At 36.6% G+C, this 15,986-nt stretch overlaps 1 protein-coding gene across 1 annotated transcript in view; it reads right to left on the reverse strand.

The window, feature by feature from the left end:
• Window positions 1-15,986, reverse strand: part of LOC102807217 (serine protease HTRA2, mitochondrial-like) — a 40,464-nt gene that overhangs the window by 8,422 nt on the left and 16,056 nt on the right. The window contains exons 3-5 of the mRNA XM_085504572.1: window positions 12,793-12,987; window positions 12,243-12,390; window positions 3,269-3,443 (exon numbers count right to left, since the gene is read on the reverse strand). Of these exons, the coding sequence (XP_085360698.1) occupies window positions 3,269-3,443; window positions 12,243-12,390; window positions 12,793-12,987 (518 nt within the window). The remainder of the gene's footprint in view (window positions 1-3,268; window positions 3,444-12,242; window positions 12,391-12,792; window positions 12,988-15,986) is intronic.

Here is a 15,986-nt window from a genome sequence, read left to right on the forward strand (position 1 = left end):
TACCGTGACACAGGCATTATAGCTACCGTGATACAGACATTATAGCTACCGTGATACAGACATTATAGCTACCATGACACAGGCATAGTAGCTACCATGACACAGGCATAGTAGCTACATGTACCATGACACAGGCATTGTAGCTACCATAATACAGGCATTGTAGCTACCATGACACAGGCATTGTAGCTACCATGACACAGGCATTGTAGCTACCATGACACAGGCATTGTAGCTACCATGACACAGGCATTGTAGCTACCATGACACAGGCATTGTAGCTACCATGACACAGGCATTGTAGCTACCATGACACAGGCAATGTAGCTACCATGACACAGGCATTGTAGCTACCATGACACAGGCATTATAGCTAACGAGACAAAGGCATTATAGCTACCGTGCCACAGGCATTGTAGCTACCGTGACACAGGCATTATAGCTACCGTGACACAGGCATTATAGCTACTGTGACACAGGCATTATAGCTACCGTGACACAGGCATTATAGCTACCGTGACACAGGCATTATTATAGCTACAGTGCCACAGGCATTATAGCTACCGAGACAAAGGCATTATAGCTACCGTGCCACAGGCATTATAGCTACCGTGACACAGGCATTATAGCTACCGTGACACAGGCATTATAGCTACCGTGCCACAGGCATTATAGCTACCGTGACACAGGCATTATAGCTACCATGACACAGGCATTATAGCTACCATGACACAGGCATTATAGCTACCGTGCCACAGGCATTATAGCTACCGAGACAAAGGCATTATAGCTACCGTGACACAGGCATTATAGCTACCGTGACACAGGCATTGTAGCTACCGTGACACAGGCATTGTAGCTACCGTGACACAGGCATTGTAGCTACCGTGACACAGGCATTGTAGCTACCGTGACACCGGCATTGTAGCTACCGTGACACAGGCATTGTAGCTACCATGACACAGGCATTGTAGCTACCATGACACAGGCATTGTAGCTACCGTGACACAGGCATTGTAGCTACCATGACACAGGCATAGTAGCTACCATGACACAGGCAGTGTAGCTACCATGACACAAGCATTGTAGCTACCATGACACAGGCATTGTAGCTACCATGACACAGGCAGTGTAGCTACCGTGCCACAGGCATTGTAGCTACCATGACACAGGCATTGTAGCTACTGTGACACAGGCATTGTAGCTACCGTGACACAGGCATTGTAGCTACCATGACACAGGCATAGTAGCTACCATGACACAGACATAGTAGCTACCATGACACAGGCAGTGTAGCTACCATGACACAGGCATTGTAGCTACCATGACACAGGCAGTGTAGCTACCGTGCCACAGGCATTGTTGCTACCGTGACACAGACATTGTAGCTACCATGACACAGGCATTGTAGCTACCGTGACACAGGCATTGTAGCTACCGTGACACAGGCATTGTAGCTACCGTGACACAGGCATTGTAGCTACCATGACACAGGCATAGTAGCTACCATGACACAGACATAGTAGCTACCATGACACAGGCATTATAGCTACCATGACACAGGCATTGTAGCTACCATGACACAAGCATTGTAGCTACCATGACACAGGCATTGTAGCTACCGTGACACAGGCATAGTAGCTACCATGACGCAGGCATTGTAGCTACCATGACACAGGCATTGTAGCTACCATGACACAGGCATTGTAGCTACCGTGACACAGGCATTGTAGCTACCGTGACACAGGCATTGTAGCTACCATGACACAGGCATAGTAGCTACCATGACACAGACATAGTAGCTACCATGACACAGGCATTATAGCTACCATGACACAGGCATTGTAGCTACCATGACACAAGCATTGTAGCTACCATGACACAGGCATTGTAGCTACCGTGACACAGGCATAGTAGCTACCATGACGCAGGCATTGTAGCTACCGTGCCACAGGCATTGTAGCTACCATGACACAGGCAGTGTAGCTACCATGACACAGGCATTGTTGCTACCGTGACACAGGCATAGTAGCCATCGTGACACAGACATAGTAGCTACCATGACACAGGCAGTGTAGCTACCATGACACAGGCATTGTAGCTACCATGACACAGGCATTGTAGCTAACATGACACAGGCATTGTAGCTAACATGACACAGGCATTGTAGCTACCATGACACAGGCAGTGTAGCTACCATGACACAAGCATTGTAGCTACCATGACACAGGCAGTGTAGCTACCATGACACAGGCATTGTAGCTACCGTGACACAGGCATTGTAGCTACCATGACACAAGCATTGTAGCTACCATGACACAGGCAGTGTAGCTACCATGACACAGGCATTGTAGCTACCATGACACAGGCATTGTAGCTACCATGACACAAGCATTGTAGCTACCATGACACAAGCATTGTAGCTACCATGACACAGGCAGTGTAGCTACCATGACACAGGCATTGTAGCTACCATGACACAGGCATTGTAGCTACCATGACACAGGCATTATAGCTACCATGACACAGGCAGTGTAGCTACCATGACACAGGCAGTGTAGCTACCGTGACACAGGCATTGTTGCTACCGTGACACAGGCATAGTAGCCATCGTGACACAGACATAGTAGCTACCGTGACACAGGCATTGTAGCTACCGTGACACAGGCATTGTAGCTACCATGACACAGGCATTGTAGCTACCATGACACAGGCATTGTAGCTACCATGACACAGGCATTGTAGCTAACATGACACAAGCATTGTAGCTAACATGACACAGGCATAGTAGCTACCATGACACAGGCATTGTAGCTACCATGACACAGGCATTGTAGCTACCATGACACAGACATAGTAGCTACCATGACACAGGCATTATAGCTACCATGACACAGGCAGTGTAGCTACCATGACACAGGCATTGTAGCTACCATGACACAGACATAGTAGCTACCATGACACAGGCATTATAGCTACCATGACACAGGCAGTGTAGCTACCATGACACAGGCATTGTAGCTACCATGACACAGGCATATGTAGCTACCATGACACAGGCATAGTAGCTACCATGACACAGGCATTGTAGCTACCGTGACACAGGCATTGTGGCTACCATGACACAGACATTGTAGCCAGGTAAATGTTGTGTGCAGATACAGAGAGTAATTTCATTTCTGTTGCAAGCCTTGACCTAGTACTGAGGCCATCATACTATATCTCATCTGAGTACTAAAACAGACATTCCTACTTATGCACCACTTACACATGACTGGGTGATCCAACCGTGACACTATGTACGAAGACACCACTTTTTACAACTGGAAAATCAGTCATTCGTTGGTCCAGCTCATATATTATACTTGGCGTTAGTGTCAACATTGTTATTCCAATGTATTTCCTGGGTGGGGTTAAATTGATTTCCCTTCCACGCTTTGTACCTTAAAATAAATAAGAGGTTGTATCTTTATTTACATTTCAAAGAGTCATTCCATCAAATAAAGACAGAAATTTATCAAAATATATTTTGGGAGAAAAACTCGTAACTAGTGAGTAGGAATTAACTTCTGTTACCATTTAAATTTGCATACTGGTAGTTGTTATCATATTTTGTTCAAAAAAATTTATTAGGCATGCAGTCAATTATGAGCATAATTAACAAAGATGAGAAGTGTAGTGTTCAAAGTGTTGAAAAAAAAACTTGTTCCGTGATGAAATATCTTCATCTGTTGCTATGGAAACTTGACAAAGAACACGAAAAATTGTGTGAAGACATTGTCAGAGATGTGATGAGATTGATCATAATGCTGGTCATATCATAACAATTATAAATATTCATAACAGTGTCCATAACATCATACAAGTGTTTTCACTATAGGATAAGAAATTTGTAAAATACAATAATGATAATCATTTTTATTGATGTTTGACCTATTTTTAACATTGTTTGACCTATTTCAAACGAGACTTATGTTTTGACCTCCGTGTGTCTGTACATGCGTGTGTCCGAACCTGTATCTTAGAAATGCCTGGACCAATCACAATCAAACTCACATACATTATCCATGATATTATACATATGCACGTCAATTTGTTTTACAATCTGATTCAAGATGGCCGAATGGTGGCCATTTTGTTCTATAAATCATCAAAATCAAGCATTTTTCGGCTGTTTACAGATGGATTTTGTTCAAACCTTGTATATACGTTGGACATTATAGGTCCTTGATGCACACCATTTTGTTTTATGATCTGATTAAAGATGGCCGAATGGCGGCCATTTTTGTGCTAAAAAATAAAGCATTTCTCGGCTGTTTACAGATGGATTTTGTTCAAACTTGGTATATACATTAGACATTACGGGTTCCTGATGCACATCATTTTATTTTGCAGATCAGATTCAAAATGGCTGTCTGGCGGTAATTTTGTTTTATTGAGTGGGTTTCCAAACCCATATGTCTGACTTGTTTTGACTGATTATGTTCAAATTTTTAAAATTCATTTTACATCATGTCATAGATATACGAATATATTGGTTTGATGAGGTATGTACGACCTAGAAATAGTGCCGTAAGCGAGTACCAAGTTGCGAGTCGCAAGTAGCAAAATATGCCATATGCTAGTGGTAAAAACGGCATATGCGAGTGGTAAAATGTATCGTTTGCTAGTAGCAAAAAAGCCCTATGCGAGGAGTAATACAAAGGCTTGTAACGTTTGCTTATAATATAACAACGTACGTTCAATTGTGTTTTATCACAACAGTAAAATCAAATATTTACCATGGTTATGAAATGATGTGTACATGGTTGGTTAAGATTGGCATAATGCTGTATCAAAAAGTTCGTTCAGTCGTTTGCATAGAATCGATGTTTGCTCTTCACAAAATTGCACAGGAAACGTGAAAGCACAATAATTTAATAAACTGCCATGACCAGCCAGCACACTCCGCATAACATGTGATTTTTTTTTTCTTTCGGTAAAATTAGTATGAACCCGTGGTCAGCGATTAAAGAATCATAGAATTATAATTGTAGTTAGTAACGGGTGCATGTTCACGGAAGGGTCACATAATTCTTGTGTCACGCGCCGCCGTTTAAATGAAGACAATGGCAGGTTTCAAAAGTAGTCACACCTCGGTGAGGTGTTAAATTTGCCACAACCCAAGTGTTAACTAGCACACAATTCCATAATACATATAGAATAGAATAGAATAATGCTTTATTAATACCGTAAAGAAAGAGTTAACATTTCCTTTTAGGTTTTCAGATTAATAAAGTAAATAATAAAAGTACATGAAATATAAAAATTGATTTAAAAAGAATTCAACATTAGTGAACAATTCAACATTAGTGAACGACAAGAATACTACAGACAAATATTAATAATATAAGAAATATTAAAATACTGTGATATGTAAGTATCACTGTATGTAGCATAGAATATGTAAAAAATATAGAAGAACATGACAAAATAAAAGAATTAGTCTTGTTTAGATTTAACTGAATATTTGCAGAGAGTGATAAGATGGTTTGTATTTGGTGACTGTAGTACAAGTTTAAATTGTTCTTTTTTGTTTAAGTTTTGGTAATCACTGTTAATTTCTTTAAGGATATTATATATGTCATCTCTGTGTTTTGTGTACAGTTTACATTCTAGTAAATGATGTAATTCATCTTCTATCTCTTTACAGTGGGTGCATAATCTGTCTTTTATCAGTGTTTTTGGTTTTGTGTACCTTTCTGTTTCTACAGCTAGTTTGTGACTACTTGTTCTAAATTGTGCTAGTATTTTGATGTAATGTCTGTTATCTATGTGTTTTATGTAATGTTCCATGTCTAGTGTGGTTTTGTATGTACTGTAAGTGCGCAGTTTTGCATCATCTCTTTTATTATCATTGTTCCATGTGTTAGTGTAATATTCTCTAATTGAAATTATCACTTCTTGTATTGTTATATTATCTATATTACATTTAGTATATATTTCTAAGTTGTCTTCTAATGACTTCAACCATGACCCCGGGTAATTATTTTTCTTCATTTCCTTCAGTGCATAGTATGCCAAGTTGTTGTAGTCAAGAGTTATTAGGTGTTTATAATACCTAACTGCTTGGCAGTATATTTTGGAGATAAGGGGTTCCCGTCCCATTTCCATCCTACAGGCTATTTTGTTTGTCTTATTATTTAAATTTAAAATTTGTCTGCAGAAACGGATGTGATACTTTTCAGTTTCTGTCTTATCCCATGTAGCAGGTTTGAGAAGGACACCCCAAATTTCTCCTGCATATGTTAGGATTGGTAATTGGGTCATATTTAACAGCTTTAATTTAATATTAATATTATTTGTATTATGTAAATATAGTTGTGATTGTATACATTGTGCTTTGTATGCTTTGTCTGCTAGTCTATCAGCTGTAGTTACAATATTACTATTTGACTTAAAAATTACTCCTAGGTACGTGTATTGTTCTTTGACTTCTATTTCTTCTTTTCCATAGGTGAATTTTTGTGATAATATTTTACACCAGTTTTTCCTGAATATGACAATTTTTGTTTTTGATGTGTTGACTTGTAGCCCCCAACTAACTGTATATGTATGAAGGTAATATATGTCCAAGGTCCAAGTAGTCTGGTTGAAACGTGCGTTCCCATTGGTCGACAGAATTAACAGTTTATAGAAGGATTTAGCTGAGGGCCTGTACTTCATTACAAAGCTGTTGAAATACCACGAAATTAACATCACGTTATTCCTAATCGGCAAAAGGAATAAAGTGCATGTTGAGTGATAAGTCCGCATGTTTACGAGACGTCCCTCACACATGGAATGTATTTACACGCAACCCGGATCAAATTTGAATTGAAACAAATTGAAACAAAGAAGTGTCTGCCGTTGCTTGGTCAGGATAGAGAGACAATTTTCATGGGTAAATGCTAGTAGAAGACTTAGCCTCAATGCCTCAAATACTTCGACCTAACCACTTTATTTGTACAAGTAGAAAAAGTGTTATGTTTCGTTAAAATAAGCATGGACATGTTAGCATTGAAATAATCATAGAAGTACAGTTATTATCAGTACAAGTAGACTCGCTGAACAGGAACTCACACGCGAGCCAATGGAAACAATGGCTGGTTTCAAAGCAATTTTGTCTCAGACAAGACATGGACAACAAACTCGCTGTTTTGCTGATTAGGAATAACGTGATGTTAATTTTGTGGTATTTCAACAGCTTTGTAATGAAGCACAGGCCCTTAGCTAAATTCTCCTATAAACTGTTGATTCTGTCGACCAATGGGAACGCACGTTTCAACCAGACTACTTGGACCTTGGACATTTGCGAGACGTAACAACAAAAAACGCAGCCAGTGATACATTTCGAAAATAAAAATACAAAATAAACGCAATCAGTGGCGCCGACCACGCGCGTTGGAAATAAATAGAACGCGTTCAACTGCGTTGTGACACAGTATCACCAGCCTCTTTCACTCACGCAATATAATTATGCTATTTCCCAACGCACTTATATTTAATACATTGACGAAAAACACTAATGTTTTGTGTCAACTAATTATACGCAATTATCCAGGCAGTACTAGAAATTATTGCTGATACTAATCATGTTTTGTATTGGAAAGTTGGATACTTGAACGTGAAGTTCCCGGGCATGTAGTAATAATAATAATAATAATAACTTTATTGCCTTCGTGTATTTTTTTTTACATAGGATAAGTACACCAAAAAAGAGTTTTAAAATAATAACAAGATATATGTAAGAATTGTACAAAAAACAATACAAAAGTATTTAAATGTTAAATAAATCTTTGTGTTGTGTAAATATAATTGGCAAGTTCTATAATTATGCCAGGATCTTTGCTTGAGAGTATATATGTGAACTGTATATTTTTATTGTTATTATCTTTTCTAAGGTATATGTTTTAACGAAACATATCACTTTTTCTACTTGTACAAATAAAGTGGTTAGGTCGAAGCATGGAACTATACATGGTTTATAGTTCCATGGTCGAAGTATTTAGGGCATTGAGGGTCTTCTACTAGCATTTACCCATGGAAATTGTCTCTCTATCCTGACCAAGCAACGGCAAACGCTTCTTTGTTTCAATTCAAATTCTCCGAGGTGTGACTACTTTTGAAACCTGCCATTGTCTTCATTTAAACGGCGGCGCGTGACACAAGAATTCTGTGGCCCTTTGGTGAACATGCACCCGTTTTTACTAACTACAATTATAATTCTATGATTCTTTAATCGCTGACCACGGGTTCATACTAATTTTACCGAAAGAAAAAACAATTTTCACATGTTATGCGGAGTGTGCTGGCTGGTCATGGCCGTTTATTAAATTATTGTGCTTTCACGTTTCCTGTGCAATTTCGTGAAGAGCAAACATCGATTCTATGCAAACGACTGAACGAACTTTTTGATATAAACACTTAAATGAATAATAAACAAAAAGCACTGGAAATAGTAGTTAAAGCTGCTTTTATTTGCGAGCTTCGCAATGTAATCCGCGTACACTAGTCGACTGTAATGTTTAGTACAGGGCGGCGTGCGCCGGTTGACACCTAAGCTAGATCGCGTTGACCCCTATTTGCTACCATTATTTTTATACATGAATCACCCCTGAAGTAAAAACCTTAACAGCATCATGCCAATCTTAACCAACCATGTACACATCATTTCATAACCATGGTAAATATTTGATTTTACTGTGATAAAACACAATTGAACGTACGTTGTTATATTATAAGCAAACGTTACAAGCCCTTGTATTACCCCTGGCATAGGGCTTTTTTGCTACTAGCAAACGATATATTTTACCACTCGCATATGCCGTTTTTACCACTAGCATATGGCATATTTTGCTACTTGCGACTCGCAACTTGGTACTCGCATACGGCACTATTTCTAGGTCGTACATACCTGGTTTGATGATCCTTTTCAAAGTGGCCAAATGGTGGCTATTTTTGTACTAAAAAAATCCTCAAATATCAAGCATTTCTTGCATTTATGGATGGATTTTGTTCAAACTTATAACATACATTAGACATTACAGGTTCCTGATGCACATCATTTTATTTTTCAGATTGGATTGAAAATGGCTGACTGGCGGCCATTTTGTTTTAATGATTGGGCTTCTAGAGCCATATCGCTTAAATGCTTTGACTGATTATATTCAAATTTTATATATTCGTTATACATCATGTTATATATATATATACATGTATTCAAAATGACTGATTTTGAATGCTGTTCCAGAGCAATATCTCTCTTGTACTTGTTTGACGATCAGATACAAATGTCAATCATTTTAATGTTAAAAAATCATATTCCTGACATGGTTATATTCCAGCTATATTACTATAAACAAAACTATATATCTTAAATTTGATAACTAACGGGGACTGTGCCATGCATGGCTTGTTTGATAATATTTTCATTTATCTGAGTTTGGTGAAAAGAATTAAAACAAAATGAGTGACATAGTCCCTTGACATAATCTGTACTTGTAAACACATCATCCGAACACATTCTAATTTATTCCTTTTTACATGCTGTACTGCATTCTATGATGATGTCAGTTCTATTTTTGAAACTATAAAACTGGAAAGTGTCGAAAGTAGTATCAGATATATGATCAGTTAAATTAAATTTAACAAGTCATTGTCAATGACACGTCCCCGTTCCGTTCATATTTGAGTGACATATACATTCAAAGCAGATCATGACCGAAATGCACTTGCATATGTACAACACATTGTACTAAATCTGAACAAAATCCATGCATGCATGACTGAGATCCGGTTCTGGAATTGTGAAAATACGTGATTTTAATGCATTTTCGGCCTTAAAATGGCCATCATTCAGCTATTGCTAAGCGGATCATGAAACAAATGCACATATCTATTTGTGACATGATGCACCATGTGTGTGTGAAGTTTGAACTTGATCAATCCAGACATGTCTTGGATACGGATCCAGAACTGAATTGTTTAAGAAAATGGCCGCCAGTCGGCCATTTCGAACTTGATCCGAAAAAACAAAAATGACGTGCATCAAGGTCCTATTATGTTTAATGTAAGTACCGAATTTGAACAAAATCCGTCCATGCATAACTGAGATCCGGGTTCGGAATGGTGAAAATGTGCGATTTCAATGCATTTTCGGTCTTAAAGCGGCCGCCATTTGGCTATCGTTAATGGGATCATGAAACAAATGCACATACATATTTGTGACATGATGTACCTTGTGTGTGTGAAGTTTGAACTCGATCAATCCAGACATGTCTCGGATACGGATCCAGAACTGAATTCTTTAAAACAAAATGGCCGCCAGTCGGCCATTTCGAACTTGATCTGAAAAAAAAAATGACGTGCATCAAGGTCCTATTATGTTTAATGTATGTACCAAATTTGAATGAAATCCGTCCATGCATAACTGAGATCTGGGTCCGGAATGGTGAAAATGTGCGATTTCAATGCATTTTCGGCCTTAAAGCGGCCGCCATTTGGCTATCGTTAATGGGATCATGAAACAAATGCACATACATATTTGTGACATGATGTACCTTGTGTGTGTGAAGTTTGAACTTGATCAATCCAGACATGTCTCGGATACGGATCCAGAACTGAATTCTTTAAAACAAAATGGCCGCCAGTCGGCCATTTCGAACTTGATCTGAAAAAAAAAATGACGTGCATCAAGGTCCTATTATGTTTAATGTATGTATCAAATTTGAATGAAATCCGTCCATGCATAACTGAGATCTGGGTCCGGAATGGTGAAAATGTGCGATTTCAATGCATTTTCGGCCTTAAAGCGGCCGCCATTTGGCTATCGTTAATGGGATCATGAAACAAATGCACATACATATTTGTGACATGATGTACCTTGTGTGTGTGAAGTTTGAACTTGATCAATCCAGACATGTCTCTGATACGGATCCAGAACTGAATTCTTTAAAACAAAATGGCCGCCAGTCGGCCATTTCGAACTTGATCCGAAAAAAAAAATTACGTGCATCAAGGTCCTATTATGTTTAATGTATGTACCAAATTTGAACGAAATCCGTCCATGCATAACTGAGATCCGGGTCCGGAATGGTGAAAATGTGCCATTTTGATGCATTTTCGGCCTTAAAATGGCCGCTATTCGGCTATCGTTAATCGGATCATAAAAAAAATGCATGTGCATATGTCCCATATAATGTGTGATGTATGAGTGAAGTTTGAACATAATCGGTCCATGCATGTTCGAGATACAGGTGATCACGGACGGACGGACGGACGCACACAGGGCAAAACATAAGTCCCCGTTTTCGGACTCCGGCCGAACGGGGACTAACAAAGTTTACAACCTTTGCAAGCCATTTGTATGTTTCTATAATGTTTAAAATAATTGTATTTGTGTAATCCCCATTAATATTCGTGTTAGGACCGACAGGCTACAGATTGAATCAAAGTCAATACCGAAGAGCGCCATCAGTGTTCACTTGTCGCATATGTAGACAATTCTACGAACACAAATTGAGATTGACGAATATAAATGGAGGTTTTTCAAATACTAATATATATTTCTACCAAAAAAGCACCCTCTATGCTCACTTATCACATTTTTTATAAATACATGTAGATAAATAATGAACATAAATTAAAGATTTTATGAATATAAATGCCAATTTCACAAAACCAAATGCAAATTTGTATTATGAATATGAATGAAGACTTTACAAATTCAAATGGAGATTTTATAAATATAAATATAAATATGTCATTTATAAATATGAATATAAATTCTTGCACATAAAGCACTCGACCTTCCATAGGCCCTAGGGAAGTCTTGCAAGAACAATTAACAAAGTCACTGTCCAATTGTGCACTGATAAACAAAACTAAAACGAGTCAGTCATTTTGAATAAGAACTTGAATTGAATGCATTTCAATTTGTGTGTCATTATGTATGATGTGGATTGTGAAGTTTGAACACAATTAATCATAGCATGTCACAGATTGTGGCATTTGAAAATACAAAATGGCTACCATGGCTATTAAGAATCCCATCTGTAAAACAAAATGATGTGCATCCAGGTCCTATATTGTCCAAATACCAGATTGATACATTGAACTGAGATCCAGGGCTGAAATAACCAATTGTTTTTTTGATGAATTAATGATTTGGAATGTGGAATTTATGCACGCACACTTCATGGTTACCCATAATCTCATCTTACCTGTTTTCTGAGCTTCATCGAGTTTAACTAAAAATTGTTTAGCGTAGTCAATAGGAATAGCAAATGATATACCAGGAGTCACTTTTAGTGTGTTTATACCAATAGCCTCACCATCTAAGTTGACCAATGGACCCCCAGAGTTCCCAAACTATTGAAAACAAATGCTGAATTGTTATTATCGTATATTGCTGTAGAACTGGTTAATATAAGTGTCATCATGGGCTAATAACAACAACCAGATTTGTTTGTGTTTGTATACATTAATTGTTCATGAAGACAAATAAGTAAACAAAAACTAAAATAGCGACCAACATATTATAACTGTTGAGCAATTGAAATAATTTTGCTGTGGCTTTAATAAAAGAATAAATTTCACTGTGATTCAACAACAAAGTAATGTAGTTGAAATTATTTGATCTATTTAACATGCTGTACCTCAAACTATTATTATAGATTATATTTTTAGATCTCTTAATGGCGACATATGGGGTAAAAAATTACAAAGTTATGAGGTTACGTATTTGAGTTCATACATTTATTGATAACTTACATTGATAGCTGCATCAGTCTGTATATATTTCATATCTTTATTTCTCATACCAAGTTCTCCACTGCCACGGTGTACTCTACTGACAATACCACATGTTATGGTGTTACTCAGTGACAATGGACTCCCCATTGCAATCACCCATTCACCAGGTCTCAAATCATCAGATTTACCAAGTTTTAAAACTGATAAATTATCCTGAATAAGAAGAATAAAAAGAATAAATAGTTGTAACATTTATATTGTTATTTTAGTGATAATCTTTATAGACTGGATAGAGGTTTTATCATATGCCTTATATTGCGTGATAATCTTTATAGATTGGATAGAGGTTTTATCATATGCCTTATATTGCGTGATAATCTTTATAGATTGGATAGAGGTTTTATCATATGCCTTATATTGCGTGATAATCTTTATAGACTGGATAGAGGTTTTATCATATGCCTTATATTGCATGATAATCTTTATAGACTGGATAGAGGTTTTATCATATGCCTTATATTGCGTGATAATCTTTATAGACTGGATAGAGGTTTTATCATATGCCTTATATTGCATGATAATCTTTATAGACTGGATAGAGGTTTTATCATATGCCTTATATTGCGTGATAATATTTATAGACTGGATAGAGGTTTCATCATATGCCTTATATTGCATGATAATCTTTATAGACTGGATAGAGGTTTTATCATATGCCTTATATTGCGCGATAATCTTTATAGACTGGATAGAGGTTTTATCATATGCCTTATATTGCATGATAATCTTTATAGACTGGATAGAGCTTTTACCATATGCCTTATATTGCGTGATAATCTTTATAGACTGGATAGAGATTTTATCATATGCCTTATATTGCGTGATAATCTTTATAGACTGGATAGAGGTTTTATCATATGCCTTATATTGCGTGATAATTTTTATAGACTGGATAGAGGTTTTATCATATGCCTTATATTGCGTGATAATCTTTATAGATTGGATAGAGGTTTTATCATATGCCTTATATTGCGTGATAATCTTTATAGACTGGATAGAGGTTTTATCATATGCCTTATATTGCATGATAATCTTTATAGACTGGATAGAGGTTTTATCATATGCCTTATATTGCGTGATAATCTTTATAGACTGGATAGAGGTTTTATCATATGCCTTATATTGCATGATAATCTTTAAAGACTGGATAGAGGTTTTATCATATGCCTTATATTGCGTGATAATATTTATAGACTGGATAGAGGTTTCATCATATGCCTTATATTGCATGATAATCTTTATAGACTGGATAGAGGTTTTATCATATGCCTTATATTGCGCGATAATCTTTATAGACTGGATAGAGGTTTTATCATATGCCTTATATTGCATAATAATCTTTATAGACTGGATAGAGCTTTTACCATATGCCTTATATTGCGTGATAATCTTTATAGACTGGATAGAGATTTTATCATATGCCTTATAATGCGTGATAATCTTTATAGACTGGATAGAGGTTTTATCATATGCCTTATATTGCGTGATAATCTTTATAGACTGGATAGAGGTTTTATCATATGCCTTATATTGCGTGATAATCTTTATAGACTGGATAGAGGTTTTATCATATGCCTCATATTGCATGATAATCTTTATAGACTGGATAGAGGTTTTATCATATGCCTTATATTGCGTGATAATCTTTATAGACTGGATAGAGGTTTTATCATATGCCATATATTGCATGATAATCTTTATAGACTGGATAGAGGTTTTATCATATGCCTTATATTGCATGATAATCTTTATGGACTGGATAGAGGTTTTATCATATGCCTTATATTGCGTGATAATCTTTATAGACTGGATAGAGGTTTTATCATATGCCTTATATTGCGTGATAATCTTTATAGACTGGATAGAGATTTTATCATATGCCTTATATTGCGTGATAATCTTTATAGACTGGATAGAGGTTTTATCATATGCCTTATATTGCGTGATAATCTTTATAGACTGGATAGAGGTTTTATCATATGCCTTATATTGCGTGATAATCTTTATAGACTCGATAGAGGTTTTATCATATGCCATATATTGCGTGATAATCTTTATAGACTGGATAGAGGTTTTATCATATGCCTTATATTGCATGATAATCTTTATGGACTGGATAGAGGTTTTATCATATGCCTTATATTGCGTGATAATCTTTATAGACTGGATAGAGGTTGTATCATATGCCTTATATTGCGTGATAATCTTTATAGACTGGATAGAGGTTTTATCATATGCCTTATATTGCATGATAATCTTTATAGACTGGATAGAGGTTTTATCATATGCCTTATATTGCGTGATAATCTTTATAGACTGGATAGAGGTTTTATCATATGCCTTATATTGCATGATAATCTTTATAGACTGGATAGAGCTTTTACCATATGCCTTATATTGCGTGATAATCTTTATAGACTGGATAGAGATTTTATCATATGCCTTATATTGCGTGATAATCTTTATAGACTGGATAGAGGTTTTATCATATGCCTTATATTGCGTGATAATCTTTATAGACTGGATAGAGGTTTTATCATATGCCTTATATTGCGTGATAATCTTTATGGACTGGATAGAGGTTTTATCATATGCCTCATATTGCGTGATAATCTTTATAGACTGGATAGAGGTTTTATCATATGCCTCATATTGCATGATAATCTTTATAGACTGGATAGAGGTTTTATCATATGCCTTATATTGCATGATAATCTTTATAGACTGCATAGAGGTTTTATCATATGCCTTATATTGCGTGATAATCTTTATAGACTGGATAGAGATTTTATCATATGCCTTATATTGCGTGATAATCTTTATAGACTGGATAGAGGTTTTATCATATGCCTTATATTGCGTGATAATCTTTATAGACTGGATAGAGGTTTTATCATATGCCTTATATTGCGTGATAATCTTTATGGACTGGATAGAGGTTTTATCATATGCCTTATATTGCGTGATAATCTTTATAGACTGGATAGAGGTTTTATCATATGCCTCATATTGCATGATAATCTTTATAGACTGGATAGAGGTTTTATCATATGCCTTATATTGCGTGATAATCTTTATAGACTGGATAGAGGTTTTATCATATGCCATATATTGCGTGATAATCTTTATAGACTGGATAGAGGTTTTATCAT

This window comes from Saccoglossus kowalevskii, chromosome 10 (assembly GCF_978046115.1).
Source record: "Saccoglossus kowalevskii chromosome 10, keSacKowa6.1, whole genome shotgun sequence".
NCBI classification, from domain to species: domain Eukaryota; kingdom Metazoa; phylum Hemichordata; class Enteropneusta; family Harrimaniidae; genus Saccoglossus; species Saccoglossus kowalevskii.